A 22,375-nucleotide genomic window follows, 5' to 3' on the forward strand; every position below is an offset into this window, starting at 1 on the left:
ACTATGATACATTTGGGAAATAATCCTCAAATATGTGTTTTTCAAAAATACATGAATATTGACACTTATGAGTGTTGAGGTTAGTATAAAATTCTCAAGTATCAATACCTACGAGTGTATGTGTTAGTGTAATATTCAAATATGCTTTTTTTGGGGGGATTAAAGAGGAGAGAATGATAGAGAATATTAACTAACACCCATGAGTGTCCATGTTCGTATAAAATTCAAATAAAATGAATTTTGAATTTTTTGGGATTAACGGGGAGAGGATAAAGAATATTGACTCACACCCATAGGTGACAAGGTCTATTTTATTCATTTAACTTTGTAACTAATCTATGTTATTTGGTTATATTAATGCACATGATCAAGAATGAATTTAGTTATTATATATGTAATGAAAGTCGTTTTGATTGTATGTTAACATAATTAATAAGTAAGATTGTTCGAACAATTTTGGTTATGATAGTAAAACTTTGAGTTCATAAGTTTATGGTATACAATTATAGGGTGATAAATACATGTATTTATATGTCATCCTAGTAGGAAATCGGTAAATTTTATGGAGATATATATAATAAGTAATAATTATATGTTATTTACTATCATAAAAGGTTAGTCAAAACTAAAAATGATGTAATACTGATTAAGATTATTTAGATTTTAGTTATTAAATAAAGTATAGGCTAAATATGTGTAGATACTTAAGTAACAAATTTATAATTGATGATGGCTAACTAGAAATTAAGGTCAATGTGAAAAAACACATGTGAAAAAAATACTTATGATATAACTTTTATGATGTATAATCTTAAAAGAGAGAGAGAGTAATTTCTCCAAAATATTTTTATGTTAGTTTGAAAGATCAAATCATAAGACTCAAATACTTCAACATATCAATAGATACAAGTATACCTTTGCATTTAGTTACGACAAAGTATGATAGATTAAATTTTACATACGATATTTTACAATTTTAAAAATATGTTTTAAATCCAAGTATCGTGGGTAACTCCTTATAAAAAAAAAGTTCAATATTGAAGAAATTTGACAAGTATGGATAAAAAAAGTCCTTTTATATACCTCTATTTCTCTCTTTATATGTATTGCTTTAAGCAATTATTCTCACGAGTTTACAATAACAAAATGTGCTGCTTTTCAATTGAACAAGCTAAGGGGTAACCTAGACCTAAGTTTTGCAGCGCTTAAGTGAGAACAATTTTTTGTCAAATCATGCACTCCGTTGTTTTAAATTTACAGTTACTTGTACCAATATTGTATATTGCATTATAACTATTATCATATTTCGTATAGTACTACTATTATTGCACATAATGTATTTTTGTATCTCATGTTGTGAGCCAATAAAAGGATTAAGAGTCGTATATAGACTACTCGGGATAGATGTGATGTATTGTAGGATAAATCGATGAGATGTGAAGCCATTTCATAACTAATGAATTGAATAATACTTCAACATCTAGTTGAATCCTCCATCGATTAGGATATGCACATAAATTGAGCCTATACTTTGCTTCAACAATTTGCTATTCACTAGAATAAGATGTTTTTAGTTGGTTGTTGTGGGGTGAAGTTATAAATTTTGTATTATGATAGTAGATATTGAAATTTAAAATTTTGGAAGGATAAAAGTATGAATCTATTGATTTTAGTTAAAATTAACAATTATTTTTATATTTAAAAGAAATCAATTGAATCATCCTTTTACAATTATTTCGAAGTAGACATTAAATTTAACGAAGTGAAAGTTTGAATGGAAGAAACGATGATGTGTTCTATTAATAAACTTTACATGCTAAGCAAAATCATTCTCTAAGTTAAAAAAAAATCAATTTAGATTGTTGTATTGATTAATAAATCTACAAGATTGATTTTTGTTTATGGTCATAATTAAATGTATGTAATGCTTACAAAGAGTATAAAAACAATGTCAATTTTATTTGTTATGAATTGGTGACATGTATGCACATGTATTGTAGGTTGTTAATACACATGAATATATCAATAGGACATGTTCAACTTCAACAACATTTTAGGCAATATTTTTCCATCTAATTCTTAACCGATTTTCATCATTCTTGAAGCATTAGACTGCTTTGTTAATCTATTATCAAACGAGATGCAACAAATTGGGATTAAAAGCAAGCATTCTTCTAAAATCCAATAGAACCGCAAAACATCATGATGAACCCTAGTTTTGACCAATGTAGCTTCTAAACCAAATTCATTCCAAGATAGTGGCCCAAAAATCACGTAAAAATATTCATTAGAAAGCTCATAAAATAAACTACGTGATGTAAATTTTTTTACAAAATTTCATCGATTATAACTCAAGTTATGCTTAAATCAATCGAGACCAAAAACACACCTAAACTACCCGAAACATAAAGTTCTTGCTCATGTCTTCCTTCCAATCCCTTCCTTCCATCCCCCTCATATTTTGAACCATAGATGAACGTCTCATCCAACGGTCCATATTTAAAATTATGGAAGAGAGGGATCCGTGTGCTAGTCGTCTCTACCAATCATATTTCATTTTATGGATACCGTCTAACTCACACATGACTATTTAAATCCCTTCATTTCCGTTACCTCCTCACACGACGAAATTATCAGTGCATTACCACTTTGATCTAATCCTCAATTTCCCAATTTCTCTTGAAACCCTAATCCTAAATCGATTTCCCAACTTCGGCGTTCTAATGGCCACTGAGGAACCAACTGTCGCCGTGGAATCTGCGCCTGAGCTGGCGGAAGAGAATCCCGCTGAGGCTACAGCCAATCCCAAATCTGGCAAAGCAAAGAAAGCTAAAGAGCCCAAAGCCAAGAAGGCTGCAGCTCCTAGGAAGCCACGAGCTCCTCCTGCTCATCCTCCTTACGAAGAGGTATTTCATAATTCAAATTTTTTCTAAATGGTTCCGATTATGTTGTAGGTTTCCGTAATTCAGATCTGAATTCGTGTTAATATGTGATCTGTCTGTGACAGATGGTCAAGGATGCAATCGTTACTTTGAAGGAGAAGACTGGATCAAGTCAGTATGCTATCACTAAATTCATTGAAGAGAAACAGAAGAATCTTCCTGGAAATTTTAAGAAGCTTCTGCTTTTCCATTTGAAGAAGCTTGTGGCTGCTGGGAAGTTGGTCAAGGTTAAGAATTCGTATAAACTTCCTTCGGCTAAGGCTTCGAAGCCGGCTATAACTGCTTCTGCTCCGGCTAAGAAGAAGCCGGCTGCTAAGTCCAAACCTGCTTCGAAGGCCAAGGAAGGGAAACGTGCTAAAACAACTTCTAAATCCCCTTCTAAGACAAAGGCTAAAGCGGCGGCTAAACCAAAGGCTGCTCCTAAGGCTAAATCCACCGCAACGAAGACGAAGGCTGTGGCTGCTGTGAAGCCGAAGGCGAGTGCATCTGCTAAGCCAAAAACCGTAGCTAAATCGAAGGCGAAGCCAAAGGAAAAGCCGGCTAAGGCTTCGAGGACTTCAACAAGGACTTCTCCTGGGAAGAAGGCGGCTGTCCCTAAAGCTGCTCCGAAGAAGGCTGCCGCGCCTAAAAAGGCTCCTTCGAAGAGTGCTAAGCCGAAAAGTGTCAAATCACCGGCGAAGAAAGCTACGACGAGGAGGGGAAAGAAATGAGAAGGGAGGCTAGTCGAAATAGGGGTAGTATTGTAAATTGGAGTGATGTATAGTGGGTGTATATGGATCCACGTATACCCACGAGATATAACATTCAGATCTCTTTTTTAATATTTTTATTTGAGTTGGTTTTTTTTTTTGGTGAGTTTAAAAGTTGAAACAGTTGTTAGATGTAACTTTCAGTTGAATGTGTTATGAGATAAACTTAGAGCAATGATCTCTCTGACCTGTTTCCGCTTCATTGTGGTTTCGATGTTGGTTTGTAATGATAGCTTCACTAAATTTGATGGATTCAGTTATTCTCGAGTGGAACTTCTAATTAACCATTTTTTCTAACTTCAAATATCAGTTCATGGGAGTTAGGGTAGAGATAGGCCTCGAAATTTCCAGCCTTTTGTGTTCTACTGGTGTGTCAGCAATATTATCCTTCTCTTACTGATATTTACATGTCGAATAGCTTATAAATCTATCAGTGAAGCCCAACCTCATCTGTTAAAAAGGTTAAGGGGAAGATAATGGGAATTTTGAACAAGTTTGATGTTGCGCCATGCTTCTTCCGACTCTTCCACCAACATGATGATTGATGATGAAATCTAAAAAAGAATCAACCCCAAAGATTGTACCCTATTATTTTAAGGTAAGCAAAAAGTAAGGCCACTGCATTACATAACCAATCTATTTATATTTATATTTATATGTTTTGATGCATTATAGAATATAGATTTGTACAATGAAATTAATAATTTAATTTATATGTATTTAAGGACTTTTGGGAAAATCCTTCCCCCCCGCCCCTATTCCTAGGGTAGGATGGTTCAAGTTCAAATTGTCTGCTTCTAGGCTCTCGGTCCATGGCCCAATGGACCCGATAAAACAAAAGATCCGTATCCACTAAAATTGAGTTGCGACTTGCGCGTATTAGTTGAGGTTCCGTAGTCTGGTTTTTCAAAAACATCCGGCAAAATGGTCGCCAGTAGGATGGTTCGCGTTGCTTCAGCCGCTAATGGAGCTGCTCGATCATGTTCTTCTTCTTATGCAGAATCTACTCCAATAGGTAAACTCTCATCTCTTTTCAATTCCCGCCAAAACCCCACTTTTTCTAAGAATCCCAAATCTTCAAACCTCAACAAACAAAATTTTGCAAGTCAAGAACCACTTCACAAATTTCTCAAATCAGGGGCTATTACTCTCGATAAAGCAGTTCAACTTTTTGATCAGATGACCCAAATGAAACCCTCTCCTCCAATGTCATCATTTAATCTGTTGTTAGGTGCCCTTGTTAAGATTAAGCAGTATAATCATGTCGTTTTGCTTTGCAAGAGATTGGATTCTATTGGGTTTTCGCCTAATTTCTTTACCTTGAATATTCTACTTAATTGTTTATGTCGTGCGGGTAGAATTAGTGATGCTTTCGCTGTTTTCGGTAGGCTTTTTAGGTGGGGTTTTAGACCAGATACTCTAACTTTTACATCTCTGATTAAAGGGCTGATTGTCGAGGATAAGGTTGGTGAAGCAACTAGGTTGTTTGGGAAAATGGTTGTATTTGGTTGTCAGCCTAGTGTTATTAGTTATGGGGCTTTGATTAATGGTCTGTGTCGAATGGGGAATACGAGTATTGCTCTTCGGTTATATGAGGAAATGCTTAATGGAAATGGGGTGTGTAAGCCTAACGTTATTATTTATGGTAGAATTATCGATGGCCTGTGCAAGGAGGGTATGATAGAAAAAGCGAGTCAACTTTTTTTGGAAATGAAGGGTTGGGGAATTTGTCCGGATGTGATTGTTTATAGCTCCCTACTTCATGGTTTTTGTTGCATAGGTAACTTGGAGAAGGCTAAAAGTCTGTTTCTTGAGATGTTGGATCAAGGTGTGCATCCTAATGTGATCACTTTCAATGTGTTAATAGATGCACTCTGCAAGATGGAGAAGTTCGAAGAAGCGAATCAGTTGTTGAATTTAATGATTCAGAGAGGAGTAAATCCTGATATAATAACATATAACACATTGATGGATGGGTATTGCTTGGCTGGTAAGCTTGATTTTGCAGGGGATTTGTTTGCTTCCTTGCAAAGTAAGGATAATGGACCAGATGTTGTTAGCTTTAATATAATGATCAATGCTTATTGCAAAAACTGGAAGGTTAATGAAGCTATGAGGCTTTACCGGGAAATGATCGCAAAAAGGATTAAGCCAACGGTTATCACGTATAACACCTTATTGACTGGTCTTTTCCAGGCAGGAAAGGTTGACGAAGCAAGAGAACTGTTTGGTAAGATGCAGTTCGGTAACATTGCACCTGATTCTTGCACGTATAACATCTATGTGGATGGACTTTGCAAAAACGATTGTGACTCAGAGGCACTGGAACTATTCCATAAGTTAGAAAGTTGCAAGTTTGAATTTAGCATTAAGGTGTTCAACTCCCTTATTTATGGGCTGTGCAAAACAAGGAAGCTTGAAACAGCTTGGGAGCTATTTTATGGATTGCCAAATAAAGGCTTGGAACCAACAGTTGTAACTTATTCTATAATGATCAATGGGATGTGTAAGGAAGGGCGACTTGAAAAGGCAAATGATTTGTTAATAGAAATGGAGGAAAAGGGTTGTGCTCCAAATGTTGTCACGTTTAACACACTCATGCATGGTTTTACTCTGAAGAATGATACCCAAAAAGTAGTGAAACTTCTTCATAAAATGGTGGAGAAAAAATTGTCGCCTGATGCATCCACTGTTGCCGCAGTTGTAGATTTACTTTCCAAAGATGAAGCATATCTTGAAACTCTGAAATTACTTCCTACATTTCCAGTCCAAGTGCCACCTAATAAGGCCAGAGTGAAACTTGTTTGCGAGCTTTGAGTGTCAGTCAAAATCCTTGACTTGACAGAGCTTCTGCAGAGACTTAACATATTGAGTGGAGGTTTCAAAATGTGTTGGCTTACACACATGTTACATCACTTTCATTTGAGTTCAAGCCCGGAATTATTAGCATTCTCACATTCTGATACCAATTCTTCAATGTTAATCTGTTGTAAAGTTTATGGTTTGAAATCCTGGGGAAATTGCAAAGGCAGTACGTATAAATGTCAATATGGTTTGAAGGATTATTTGAAGGAATAGTTGGTTCTGACAAAGTTATTACAAGATAGAATCATTTAATTGTTGGTGGGAAAACATTCAATGTCTTAAAAGTTGGGAATTTGGTTGCTTGATCACAGTAGAATAATGTGTTTGTGGAGTAGTTGCTGGCAAACTCAGCTGAGAAACTAATATTTCTTCATGGCATTTACATTATGTAAGCCTGCAATCAAATCTTCTCTCATCTTGGTTCAAGTTCAGATTAGAAGAACAAAGCCTTCCACAGTGAAGCTGAGTTGTCCTCCAGAATAGCCCTTCAACCAGAATGTCTGGGAGGCATGAATTTTCTTCCTTGGCATAATATGTATTATTAACTAAATTATCACTTTGATACTTGCTCTAACTTTTTATCAGTTTGACCTTCTACTTTAGTTCTGTATAGTCCATTACTTACCCCAATCCGATTGTCCGTGTTAAAAAAAACCCAACCAATCATATATATATATTTTAAAAATAAAAAGTAAAAAAATAGAAATTTAAAAAAATCATTAAGAATCCAAAAAAAAAAATCATAAACAATCCCCAAAATTATTATAACTTAGAAAATTATAAAACTAAAAAAATCATAATTTATTTTTGAAAATGATAGAAAAACATTTTTAAATTTTAAGTAAGCGAAACTAAAAAAAAAAATCATAATTTTTTTAGAAAAAGTTTGGAATTTTAGATTTTAGAAAATTTCAAAATTTCATGACTTTTCTTTTTGCATTTTTATGAAAATTTTGACATTTTAAAGGAATTTTGAGTTTTAAAGTACCATAAAATTCTTAAAATTTTCTATTAAACCTAAAATTCTAAACGAATTATTTATTTATTTATTTATATGTTATGACTTGTTTTTAATTTATTGAAGTTTTGCATACTTATAATTTTAAAAATAGTTTTAGTTTTTAAAATAATTTTATGAGTTTTTAGATTTTTTTTTGGCTTTTCAAAAGTTTTTATGATATTCTTGGAAGTTTAACGATTTTTTTAGTTTTGTTATATTTTTAAAAATTTTAATTTCTTTACATGTGGCAGCATGTCATTTGTAGGTTGAAATTTTTTAATGGAAATTTGGGTTACGGTAATGGGATTATAGAATTAAAGTACAAGGGTCAAACTGAGTACAGAAATAAAATGCAAGGACCAAATTGAGAAACAAATAATATAAGTATCAAAGTGAAAGTTTAACTATAGTTCAGGGGCCAAAAGCAGTATTAGGCTTTTCCATTTTTTTTTTTTTTGCGGTTACATATGATATCCATCTTACTATTTGTGGCTGGGGAACAGATAAGAGTGGTCAAGGCTCAATCAGTTGTGGTTTTGGGTTATGCTTCTATAACTTTTCGAGGAAGCAACACAATGAAAACCTGTCTTGTTTTTGTTATAAATATTTGATGTAGATAAAAACCGAGTGGACAAAGTTTTGAGGAACAATGCAGTAAATTTGGAGTTATCTTGTAATGAAACTATTTCTGTACTAAAATGACTGTCGTAAAACATAAATGATTTGAGTTTTGTCATCGTAGTTCGTATAGTCTTCTCGACAAATGAAAAAAGGGGGGGGGGGTGAACTATTGTCACAAATTTGGATGGAATTTGGCTACAAAAAGCGACTGGGACGGCAAAATCTTCAAAAGAATCTAAAGTCTAAACACCTACTTTACCTAACTTCCTACATTTCCCACTCTCTCCATTGAAGTTTGAACCCAAATCATTCACAACTCTTATATCTATCATTAACATAATTTTCTTCTAATTACAATTATTATATAGCTTGCAAACAAATCATTTACAAATCATTAGATGGCATGCCCTTACGGAGCCATAATACCGGAGGGGATGATACCTCATGGCTGCTCTTAACCCCTTTCAAAGTTAGAGGTTTGTGCCTGCTGCCATCTGAAAGTTGGCTCAAGTGAGTGTTGCAGGTTGAGACATGATCTAACATGAGGAAGTAAAAAAGAGAGGAGAGATTTTCACTATCGTAAAGTTTAGTGCATGACTTTATAGGTCTAGGCGTTAAGGGGAAGTAGCCCATCCTTTGTTGCATGGAAAAAAGTTATCACAACATGGGGAACACATAAGCAGACAAGGTTCAATGGTGGCTCCCCTCCTCTCCCTTTTCTTTTTAATCTCCTCCCGAAGACCTATAAAATCGTACAAAGAAACTGCTCTGCTTCCAATTTTTACAACCTTCTTTTCTTTCAACATGAGAAATCTTCTGACTTACGAAAACATAAAATCAATAACAAACGTTTGATATTGTCTTCATTTCATCTTCCACAAGCTGCAAGTGTTGCATGTTCCCTTCAGTCAGCGCAAGGAGATGAACTTCTGCTATTTTCTTTTGCCTTTTGACAACACTCAAAACTAAACATATCTGCTGAACATATTGACAACCCCCTGGAGTTCTGACCCACACGGAATTATGAACTTCACATGGGGTTTTTTTTTTCCATGTGGATTTGACCCACCAAGAGTTAATGTGTCTGCCCGTCCGGTATCGATATAGGCACCATGTAACAAAGAAAAAGTTATGATGAATCCTGAAGGGAAAAATATGAGACAAATTTAAAGTTTACTTTCAATCTTTCACCATCTTAGACATAAAGCAAAAGTGATAGCAAACAAAGTTATGGTCTTCTAGTAACTAAATAATATTCTTTGCAAGACTCAGCAAGCAAAGTCCATGATGAACACTCCAAATCCCACAAACATAAACAAACCAAAACGATAGAGGAAGATTGAATTTTTAGCAATCAGATGTTCACATTAAGATATATAGCTGTGTATGAAAACATATTAAAAACCATGAAAATCAGGATACGAATTCTACCCTTACTTTTCACCTGTTATAGAATATGCATATTTGATCATGGGGACAGTGAAGCTGAAGCTGAAAATATATAACTATTAAACCAAGTTGAGGGGAATGAAGCCTGGTCCGAAATCATTCAAAACACATTTAAGGTCCATATGAATGAATGGTCTCGAACCAGTCAGCATTCCCCGCAACAGTTCACGCAGTTCACGTTATAGACGCTCAAGAGAAAAAGGAAGAGAGCAAATAAGGGAAAAATTTTCAGAGATACATAGGGGGAAGAGAGAGACTGATAAATATGGGATTAGTGCATTTGATTTTTCCATGCACAAGTTTTACGCAATGGGGTCCTTTATATACGTAGCGATCGAGGGAGATTCCACGACACGAGTCCCTCTAATTTCTACCATAACCCTTCTTTTCACACATTAGAGGGATCCAGGTGGTTTAGAATTTTAGTACTACAATGAACCCCTTACACCACTTCGTATATATTCCGCTCCAATAAATTAACGCCACCTCATTTTCTTTTTTATCAGATCATTAAAAGCTGTCTCAAAAATTTACCCACCAAAAACCCACTTTCCCGTTGAAAAAAAAAAAAATTCCAAGTTACCCGATTCTAACTTCTGAAACCTATCTTTTAACTCTTCCTATAGAGTTTTTGCCCCATCATCTAAAAGCTTTTTTTTTTTTTTCATGTCATTAAAATCCTTTCTACATGTGAATAACAAAATTTAAGAATATTAAATAAAAAATTAAATTGTAACATATAAATATAGAATATTAAATTAATACAATTATTTATCCTGATGTTGTCTATATACTATTATTATTTTTAATTTTGTGGACATACTATGATATCATTTCTATATATAAAAATAAAAATACTAAAATACCATCGAATAATATAATTTATTTTAAAAATAAAAATTTTCAAACCGAGTTAGTACTCGATTAACTCGTAATACCAACCCACTCAATAATTTATTTAATAGCATAAAAGTATAATCTATTTTAAATACGAAAGAACATTTTTATAATTTTTCTAACCGAGCATTTGAGACATCAACTTAGTCAAGGTAATTTTTTAAGCGAGATTTAAATAATAATAAAGATAAATATAAAAAAATCTAATTGAGGTTTAAATAATAATATAAATAAACATGAAAAATAATTCCAATGTCAAAAAGAAGAAGGAATGGATCTAAAACGCTAATGAACAATAAATTTATCAGTCTTAACAAGATATTGATGAGTAAAGGTTTTGTATGTGTTGCTATTGTATTAATGACTTTGAGGTCAACTTCAAAGCGCCCATTTTTAGCCTCTATATTAGGATTTTGGCACCGGCATTAGTTTGTGTCAACTACTTGCTTTTCAGTCAATATTTTATATATATATATATTCCAACCAGTTGGTAGCATGAAATTTTGATAAATATTTAGACGAAGAAAAAACTTGTTTGAATTAGGCAGTAAAGTTGCTTTTTATAAAGCGTAAAGAAAAATGAATCCATGTGTTTTCAACCGACAGCTGAAATCTGTTAGAAACAAAGTAGCTGAATGCTTAAATGATTCCAATAATTATAAAGTGGGGATTTTGTAAAATTATCTTTCACTCATTTCTATCAATTTAATTTTTAAAATAACTAGTGAAATTAAAATTTTTGAGTTTGGATCATTTCTCTATTAATATATTTTCACTCAAAGTATTATTATCCATTTCATTGTTACTGTTTTAATTCAACATTTACATTTAAATCTTTTTAATACAAGAAGTTGGGATAAATTATGCTGGTGATTCATACCATTTATAATACGGAGACCACTAAAAATGGTAAATATATATAAAAGGAGATTGAGAGTGAGCTATTTCAGGGTGCTTGTCTTACAAGTAGTTAAGTTGCTAGAGAGAGATATTTATAATGGGAGGTAAGCTTAACTCGAGTCCTAATCATTAAGCACTTTACTCCATAAATACAGATGATTGAGTGGTAGATTGTTAGTTAGAAATATTGTTGAAGTCTATATGAGGTGACTAAGCAGAGTGATTTTAAATTTGGGGAGGTGACTGATTAACGGGTGTTAGCATGTACTCTTCCTTATATATATCTTTTGAGGATTGCATGAGCCCACCTTATATGGCATGGCACTTGGTAAGGCTGAGACTAGTCTCTTGGAGCGTTCGAGATTTGTTGAATTTTATCTTCAGACGTTAAGTGGTACAACAGAGTTCTGACTTAATTAATCATAATAATTACCTCCTAGATGAAAGACAAAGTACAAAGTGACTTGAAATGAGTCAAAACTCTGGCGAGGTTTAGGAAGTTTTGGTGAAGCTTAAAGAGATTTCAAAATGTTATGATTAAATCTCTAATCACCGTGCCTTTGCATTAATTGTTGTTAGAGATGCGTTCATCTCTTATCATTCTTTGTCACGGTTGTTTCTTTGTTTGGGCTGTTTTAGTTTCTCGCTTAGAACATATAAATAGTACTCCTATGTGAATTCAAAACCTTTATTTGTTTCTATTTCTTTTTTGCACTTAATTTTTTTCTTATTTTGTTGTCTTTGGTCGAGAGATTCCTTTTGCATTTCCTGTTTTTCCATTCTTATCATTTTGTTCTTCGGGGTGGATATTGATTTTTCAAAATTCCAATCAAAGTATGTTTTGATGGTAGATTCCACAACCATGGCAGAAAAGATATTCATGCTAAAACTATTGGAAAAAACACGTTAATGAACAAATATAAATATAAATATTTATGTTAAATACAAGATCTTAAAAATAATATAAACAAATATTTATTTTTTATGTAAAAACATTAGATCTAAAAAACAAAACAAATTAAATAAATATATTTATATCTATTTAAAACATCAAATCTGGAAAAATAATTAAATAAACAAGATCTTTCAAAATGAGAAATGGAATAAGGGAATTAAGTTTTACTAGATGTTGAAGTCTGTTTTCACAATTTCCTTAAAGACAGATTCAGTCACTCTTACTGTACTTGAAAAAACGTTGGCCGTCTGTCTCTCAGGATACAACAATAAAATGATCGTGGCAATAGTACCTTTGTAGTGATCAACAAACAAACTCCGCATTCTTCTATTACCGAAACGTTTGAAAATTTGGAGAGAAGATAATTTTTTGAGAGTGAAAAAATTCGTTGTGTGTCTGTCAAGAATTCTGCAGTATTCTTTAGGCTTTTATAGGCATTCAATATGGAGGAATTTTAAAAAATTTCATGAATAAATATATAAATCTGCATTAAAAGAGCCTTTAAATTAATTTGAATAAAATCAAATCAAATAGAGATATATCTGAGAGGCTAAAATATCTGCCAGCCTTTTTTGGGCCCGACTGGTTAAAATTTTAAATTCAATCATTCAATAACTTTTAAGTATGTTCTCATATATATACATATCACATACTTAATATTTAACCAATGTGAGATTTAAGCATTTAAACTTTTTTTTCCTCAACAAATATTCACAAATGGCTTACTTTGAGTATCAATTTCTCATTAATCACTCAACCATTTTGAGCATATAATATACCGTTGTAAATGTCTCATGGAGTAAAATATAAAACCATAATTTTATGATTCAACTCTCCACCATTTACCAATTAAGAATATGCCTCAAAGTTTTCAAAAATTATAATTTTTCCAACAAAAACTTAAGAGGTTGGTGTTCTATGTGACTCTTTTTGTCTCCCACGTCCAAACTACTTCCCAAGATGCTATTAGGCACTCGTTCTAATAAGGAGATTTGAGGAGGGGAAATCATCAATCTGATATGAATTTCATCATCATGTTAGCTTCATAGGACTGCCTTAACTTTTTCATTTGACATTAGCTCGTTTGGAGTAGCAAACCCTTGTCCCTTTACCTATAAAAATTTTGTCGAGTTATTCAGGATATTTTCCTTCCTGCAAAGCTTTTGTAGCTTTTGTTTTGAGGGGCATTTCACCTTCGATTTAAGTAACCCTCTTCGCATTATTTTGGCTTGTGTGAAGAGGTTGAGTTGTTTTCCTTGCCAAGTGGTTGACCATGGGGAAACCTATTTGCCTTTTTTCCCCTTTTTTATCTTTATTTTTGAAGGGGGTTGGTGTTGTGTCAACTTCCTAAGACTTCACTTTCTTTTGTATATCAGGGCAGTAGCAGGAGGGACTGACAAGGGTCCTGCCCCCCTAAACTTGGAAATTAAAAATTTGGTTCTTGGAAATTTATAAAGTTTTAAATTAGTAAAGGATGTAATTGTAATTTGGTTCCCAAATGATAAAATTTTGATCTAACCCTTTAAAAAATTATAGAAATATAAGCTATTAAAATGATGAAATTACATTTTAGCTCTTATAAAATTATACAACTTAATTTCAACTCTCAAAATTTTTTTTGGCTTCACCCTTGCATATATCCTGAGACTTCTAGGACCTTCTTTACTGTGATATCTTCGCTCTTTCTCCTTCTTGAGAGTGAGGTATTCACGTCATGTACAGTATGAAAAGTCTCTAGCGATGAACGTTTAGGATATACAAGAAGGTTGGGAGAGGGTTGTTGTATGGTGTTTGTATTATTAGTTATCTATATGCCTTATTTGGTGTTGGAGGGAGGTATTTATAGTGGGAAGTTGACTTGGCGTGAGTAATCATCAAACATTTTACTTCATAAGTACAAATGATACTAGCGGAAGGGATGAGCAAACAATTAATTTGGTCGGTTTGTTTTTTTTATTATTATCAACTTAGCCACCATCATATATAATAACTAAACCGATTAACTTATAATGGTATAAACTGACTTAACATCAATTGATTTACTGATTTATTTAAAATATATTTAAAACAATGAAAATATAAAGATATTTAATAAATTAACCAATTTATATTTTATAAAATATAAGTATATTTAAAATAATTAAAAATATTAAGTTAGTCAATTCGATTATGAAATTCAATAGCCGATAACCGACGGACATAACCAACTTAATTGGCCCTACAACTGATTTAATTGACAATACCGTTTAAACCAAAATCAACTTAACCGATCAAGTCAATTTTAACTGATTTATATAATCCCCTAGCGGCGGATTGTCAACTAAGAGTAATATTGGAGCGTATGTGAGATGACTAGACAAAGCGACAGTAGACTTGGGAGGTGACAAATTGATGGGTGTTGGTAAGTTCTCTTCACTATATATCTTCAGGGAATTGCACAGTTCCATGTAATGTGACATGGTGTTCGAAAAAACTGACACTAAACCTCTAACAAAATCGAGCTTTGCTAAAATTTATCTTTAGACATTAAATTGTATGGTACAAAGCTAACTCAAATAAAAGTCCATCAATCATTGATCCATGTTGCACGTTAAAACTTAAATATATATAAACTTGAACTTAACAATTACTACATGATTAGATAGAGTTTAAACAATGCTATTCTAAATATTTGATAAATTAAAGAGAAGTTGTTAATTATTATGCAAGGGAAAGGAGGTGCAGCAGGATCTATCTAACCCTTTTATTCCCTTCCCCTAAGGTAAGGACAGAATTGGGCAGTGAATCTGTAGATGACATATATTGCAGTCAGGGAAGATAATTTAATCATTTGCAGCTGTAAATTTCGGTCTTCTAATCTACAGCTTACAAAATCTAACCAGCACCCTTACTGAAATCTCTACCCTAAATATATTAAAACTTGAAATTGTTGATCCCAATAGGGCAATGGAACTATAAGACCATCCCAAAGTCTTTCCTTTGATCATGAAAAGATAATGATTTGAACAGCAAATCATTGTGAAGATTTACATCATTGTCAAAGGCGGTTTGTTGCTGTTTTGAATTAATTGATCATTTGCGAAAAGATATGATGGCCATATAATCGAATCCATTGATTTAAAACATTTTGGCAGAAAGCATATATAGTTAAAATTTTCTTGGTTACAGCCTTGATTTTAGTTGCATCAAAATGAATTGTGAACTACCAAAAGGATGGGATGTATGAGATAAGAAAGCTAATCCAATAGTTAAACCCATTATGAGATACAGCTAAGGGAAAAAAAAAAAAAAACAAACTCTGAATTATCATTCAAGCTCCTGTGGACATCCGTCAGTGTTCAAATTTCCAACCATATGATATAACATCAACAAAAGTTGGCCCAGAAATCTGCTGTTTGTGGAGAAAAGCTTGCACTATGATTTGCGTCTGTAGGTGGAAATTTTTGGAGTCTGTCTTGGGACCCCATTTTGTTGAATATCATCAATCAATTAAACTCAAAAGCAAAGGGAAATGTAGATTATATATAGAGCTTTTGTAATATTTCACAGTCAAATCCCAAATGAGGTTTTTTTTTTTTATTCCATTTCGCCGTTAAAAACTAGCATACAGTCTCTTTTCCATTAAGATATATGGTTTTGTCAAATCACTTAGCCTCGATGAAATTATACAGAAACTAAAGTATTCGAGAGTATGGCATATCAAACTCGAAATTTGGCTCATCTTTATCAAATAAGTGTACAATAAAAAAGATATCAAGAGATTGATCTGACAAGATTTGCATATATATGATATTCTAATGTAGTTTTGTTTCCTGAAATTTGGTGATGGGAAATGCTATACAGAGAAGCAATAATGAAACAAAACTTTGCTATATCTTCGTCCTCATCCTATCGTCTTCAATCCGATATATAGGGGACAAATGCTTGTTATTTTCACATCGGCAAATGCTGCTACGTTGCTATTAGCTAGCTAGCATTTGCTCCTTAATTATACCAAGTGAGATTAAGCTTAATGTCCGTATTGATTAAGCTTCCAATTTAGCCGACTGAAATAATTGCAGCACTTAAATTTCATCATCTAATGCTCCTTAATAGACTAATCTCAAAAATGATTTAAGTAATAAATAACAAAATAGGTGGTATTCATGCAATTTTACATGTTTTCTGTATATATATATATATATATACTAGTCTTACGCACCTAATACTATCAAATTATAAAATGTTAATTTAATTAATAAATTAAACTAATTTTTATTATTATATTATATTAGTATAAACATTTAGATTTAAATCCAAAATATAAATAAAACTTAGCATAAAATTCAAATCTTAGAATATATATAATATTTATCTATTTTAATATTTTTATCTTTAATTATAGGTGAATTATTTAAAAGGTGAATATTATAATACTTTATTAACTAAAATTGATGTATTTTCAATCACGTATTAACTTAAAATTTGTTTTCAATTAGGTACTAAAATGTAATTGATATTTATAAAAATATATTTTTACTTAATTAATAAGTTATATAAATTTTACAATTACAATTATAAAATTTATTATTATCTTATATTATTAATTATTTAGTTTTATATTAAATACCATTTACTATTATTTTATATATAATATTTTTCACTGTATTATAAAGGCTTACGGGTGTAAAAAGACCTCAAACTTTTTCAAAAAAAGCAATTAAGCCGCTTCTTTTTTTTTTTGCACTTAATTGAGCATCGAAACTTTCAAAATGCATCAAAAAGGCCCTCAAATTTCTTCAAAAAAAGCAATTAAGCTATTACGTAATCTTTTTTTTTAACTCAATTGGGTACTTGAACTTTCAAAATGCATCAAAAGACCTTAAAATTTTCAAAAAGCAATTAAGCCCTACTCTTATTAAAAATTAGAAAAAATTATAAAAAATTTAGAAAATTATTAAATTTTAATAAAAATATAAAAATTAAAATTTATTAAAATTAGAATTTTTTATGAAAATCGTAAAATATAAGAAAATTATAAAATTTTATAAAATCATAAAAATTAACGACCCTAGATTTTTTAAATTAAAGTCATCACATGTCGCAACACAACATGATATGTGGCGAAAAATGATAAAAAGTAAAAATCAATAAAATTTATAGAGAAATTATAAAATGTTTCTTTTGGTACGATAAATTTTTAAATTTTTTACAAAATTTATATTTCTTTACAATTTTTATGATTTTATAAAATTTTATAATTTTTTATATTTCTATATATTTTATAATTTTTTACGATTTTTATAAAATTTTACAAATTTTTTATATTTTTTACGATTTATATATATTTATAATTCTTAATATTTAAATTTTTATTAAAATTTAATAATATTTATAGATTTTATTGATTTTAATTTTTATAATTTTTTCTAATTTTTAATAAAAGCAAGGGCTTAATTAAAATTTTTTAAAGTTTGAGGGTCTTTTGATACATTTTGAAAGTTCAAGTACCCAATTGAGTGCAAAAAATTAGGGGCTCAATTGCTTTTTTTAAAAAGATTTGAGAGCCTTTTTGATGCATTTTGAAAATTTAAGTACCTAAATGAGTGCCCAAAAAAAAAACAGAAGCTTAATTGCTCTTTTTGAAAAAAATTGTGAGCTTTTTCATCCTTAATCCTATTATAAAATATTTACTACAATATTATGAAGTGTTTACCTCTTTGTTATTAATTGTTTATAAAATGTTATAATTTGCTATAATGTTAAAGATCATATACTATTAATTTATATCTTTAAAATTATAAAATTATTTAATATGCTATCAATTATTTATGCAAATTTTTTTACTAATAAGTTTAATAAAATTTTCAACGTCTAAAAATATATATGTTGAAAAATAATTATAAGTTAACATATTTATAAAAAAATTAATTTTAAAATGTGCAATTTAATAAATTAACCAATTAAATATTTATTGAAAAATTGTTGAAGAAAATAATTTGGTGGCACAACGAAATTTCAAAAAATTCAGAAAACTGAACTATTGTTGTGTTATCTATGACAGTAAATTTCATCAAAATTAGTATTTGTGTTTATAGACTAAAGAGACTTGTATATTCTTGACTTTTAACCAAAATAATCTTTTTGCTATACTTGAACTCTTGGTTGTTAAGAGAGTGAACTCTTATAATAAACCAATCACAGAATAAAATTATAATTTTCTAGTGGGAAAAGTTTACTTTATCTCTAATAAACCAAAATCGAAATTACTATCATGAGTGCTCACGGAAGATAGAATTTATTTTATAGCTAAATAATTTCTCCTAAAATTCGACAGAGTATCCATGTATATCATGTGTATCAATTTAATTATCTCATAGTTTCTATTTATAGGAAAAATTATAAGAGTTTTACTTAAATAACAAAAAAGGAAAAAATAATATTTTAATTGAAAATCCATAGTTCATTTCGAATTCTATGTGGTGTGCGGCATTAGCACGCTGGAATACCTAGTGTGCCGCGCACCCCTATGATTATATGGGCTCCTTGGGCCTTTCATATATTGGGTATAATAATATTTGCAGTCTAGTTTTAATTTTAATTAAAATAAGCTCATGTAATTATTCAACCCAATAACTAGTTTTCTATTCTCAAAATATTATTTTATTTAATTAAATTATTTTCTAAACCCAATTTTAATTCTATCATGACGACTTTTACTGTATTAGAATTTATTAGCAAATAATTTAATTGTCCTGTTTAGTAAAATTACGATGACTAATTAATTTAATTTTCACTCGAACTCAATTATTGAATTACAATAAATTAAATAACAATTCAAAGAAATTAAATTAATTTCTAAGTTATCTCTTGTTTCTTTTGAGAAATGCATTTACTGCAAATAGTAATACATGAAATCTATTTCTCTTTCATCATTTTCATTCGTTCACAGTATCTATTCTTTTGCAACCCATGTAGAGTTGCATTGAGCTAGTGGACAATCGATTGAACATATATAATTAGGGTTTAAATAATTTGTAATTAAGTTTCGACTCTTTTTCTATTAATTACAACATTATTTAGTCATGAAATCAATCCACTAAAAAGTACCATAATTGGACTCCTCAATATACACCATTACAAAAGAAACTTAAATTTATGCTTTGTCCAATGATTTTGTCATTAGTGTGTTACCCCCATAAGATATCCTTAATCTCTTTGAGTTAAACTTGTTCATCCAATATGATATTATTTTATCTCATAGTCACTATTGCATCTTCCACGGTGAAAAAGATTATTACTAACAAATAGTAATAACAATACATATCCCTAACGAATGACTTATGGCCACGTTTTTTTTAATAATTCATACGATGGTAGTGAGGGGTTACTATTTACTCTTTACTCGAGTTATTATTTTCACTATTGTAAGTTAAGTCATGCCATACATACTTCATATACTCAACTTACCAACTTTCAGCTATAATAATTGTCGTAACCATTTTTTTTAAAAAAACGCGCGAATCGACTTGGATTTTGAACATAAAAAAACGGGAGTCGCCACCAATCTTTTTGATGAGGTGTGATCGAATCACCTTTGATTAATCATTTTAATAAAATTTAAGATTTACTAAAACGATAATTTTTAGTCTACGAAAAACAGAAAATGAGTTCAGGAGTCGGTTACGCACGAGGAAGGGTTAGCACCCTCGATACGCCCAAAATTGGTACCTAGTTGATTAATTAGTGTCTTAATGTCAAAAATTTGAAAACTTAAAATACTTTGAAACACGAAATACTTTGAAACACGATCTTCCTCTTTGTAAAAAGTTCAAACATTAAAGATCTCCTCGTCTCGCAATAATAAAATACCACGTCCAGTAAGTTAGGACACGATATCTTGAATTTTGAGATTGAGTTTGCCTTTTATTTAAAATTAATGTATTTTAACTTATTTTAAAAAAGATATTCGGTTGGTTAGAGTGAACGAGGGAAATCGAAACCCAGTAAGTTAGGGCACGTTTCCTCGAATTTTCGAAAACCGAACATTGCCTTTATTTGCAAAAGCTCTTATTTCGAGGTGTCAAAATGTTATACCCGGTAAGTTAGGGCACCACACTTCGTATCTCCAAAAATAAGCATTTTTAAAGACTCGTATTGTGATTTAAAAGAATATTCTGTTATTTAGGCTAAATGAGAAAAGTTGAAACCCAGTAAGTTAGGGCACGATTATCTCGAATTACCTAATAACGGATATTACTTTTATGAAAGACTTGTCATAATATATTGAGCAAAAAGTGACGCGATTTATAGTAAAACGTAAAGGCAAAATATAGCATTGACATGTATACGAACATAATAATGGTGTGACGGTGTCAAGACAATAATATGAGCAACGGTAAAAGATGAAGTAATATCAAAGTTAACCGTATGCAAATATAGACAAATGATAAACATGGCAAAGAATAAAAATGACCATGATAACGAAAACGAAAACGATAATAATAATAATAATAATAATAATAGTACGAAACGATAATAACGCATGGTATTGAAACATGATAGTAAACAAGAGTATGAAGTAATAGGGATTGATGTATATATATTTAACGAAAACATATGTGACATATAAATACCTAAAACAATAATGTTAAGCTATTAGTAATGCTATATAACATATATATACATATACATGAAAATATATGCTACTATATGATAATAATGAAAATATAGAAATACAAAAAGGGCCATTATAATAAAAATATTAAATTAAAGTAATAGTATATGTACAAAAACTATATATATAAATGTGTATATATACACATATAAAATGTACACTAATATATAATGATAATAGTGATAATGATATGCTAATAAATAGATATGGTATAATAATGGAAATATAAATATAAGATAATATGAGAAATAAAAATATAGAAGTGACGTAGTATTAAGGTATATACATAAAATACAATATTAAGTGATAAATACACGTAATAAGAAATGCATCCGTATTTAAGATATATACATAATAAAAATGCGATATTTGAAATACTTTTATAGTATATATATATGCTAATAATAATAATAATAATGTTTAAAATAAATATTAACAATATTGCATGTATATACATATATATTGAAATGAATGCAATGATAGTATTAGAAGTATGTACACAGTATATATGATATATTTAAGAAATATATATATAGATATATGATATTTATATATGGTATAATGTTAATATGTATACGTGTATAAAAATATAATATAATATTAACATACATGTGCGTTAATAAGAATAATAATATTGAAATTATTAATAATACTTTATAACATATATATATATATAAGTATTAAATAAAATGATAATAATGAACTATTAATAAAAATACAACAATAATAAAATATGATATTATAAATAATATTAAAATAAAATTAGAATAATGAGGAAAAAAAAGGATGAAATTTGAATTAAAAATGGAACTTTGAGGCGAATTTAAAATAAACAAAGGAAAAGGGGATTAACTTGAACACACGAAATAAATGGAGGGGCTGATCATGAAATTATTCCAAGTCCTCAGAACGTATCGTTTCGATGCGGACCAAAGTGAATCAAAAGTCGAATTAATGGGCTAAAATAAAAAAAACAAAAGCAGAGAAAAGGGATCCAATTGAAGGAGATGGAAAAGGCAGAGGGATTAGGGGCATAAATACCCCAAAAATGACGAAAACACGCGGATCCCTTGTTAGCGGGTCGGGTCCGATTCGGGTTGCGCCTAAACGGCGTCGTTTTGGGTCTGGGCCTGGGCACCAAAACGGTGCCGTTTCGGAAGGTTATAAAAGCCTAAAATCCTTCAAAAATTTCATTTTTCTTTGGTGTTTTAAAAAAAAAGAAGAGAGCTCTCCTCTCTGCTGGTGGCCCGTGTGCTGATGAGGGCTCCGACCAGTGACTGACTGTCGTCGTCAGTAGCGCTTGCATGCCGTGTCGCGCAAATCGTTGTTATTGCCCCGACT

General features: G+C 30.8%; 2 protein-coding genes across 3 annotated transcripts; both read left to right on the forward strand.

Moving 5' to 3' along the window:
* The first annotated feature begins 2,589 nt into the window (after positions 1–2,589).
* On the forward strand, positions 2,590–3,866 carry LOC108474150 (histone H1-like). The gene is made up of 2 exons (XM_017776071.2): positions 2,590–2,906; positions 3,008–3,866. The coding sequence occupies exons 1-2, from the start codon at positions 2,724–2,726 to the stop codon at positions 3,650–3,652; spliced, it is 828 nt and encodes a 275-aa protein (XP_017631560.1). The 5' UTR covers positions 2,590–2,723; the 3' UTR covers positions 3,653–3,866.
* A 139-nt stretch (positions 3,867–4,005) lies between these two features.
* Positions 4,006–7,140, forward strand: LOC108471297 (pentatricopeptide repeat-containing protein At1g12620-like). Of its 2 annotated transcripts, none has more exons than XM_053020924.1 (2): positions 4,006–4,706; positions 5,472–7,140. In XM_053020924.1, the coding sequence occupies exons 1-2, from the start codon at positions 4,616–4,618 to the stop codon at positions 6,506–6,508; spliced, it is 1,128 nt and encodes a 375-aa protein (XP_052876884.1). In that variant the 5' UTR covers positions 4,006–4,615; the 3' UTR covers positions 6,509–7,140. The 2 variants fall into 2 exon arrangements, with proteins under 2 accessions (XP_052876884.1, XP_052876885.1); XM_053020925.1 differs by having other exon boundaries at positions 5,559–7,140.
* The last annotated feature ends 15,235 nt before the right edge of the window (positions 7,141–22,375 follow it).

Source organism: Gossypium arboreum, chromosome 11 (genome assembly GCF_025698485.1).
Source record: "Gossypium arboreum isolate Shixiya-1 chromosome 11, ASM2569848v2, whole genome shotgun sequence".
Classification (NCBI taxonomy): domain Eukaryota; kingdom Viridiplantae; phylum Streptophyta; class Magnoliopsida; order Malvales; family Malvaceae; genus Gossypium; species Gossypium arboreum.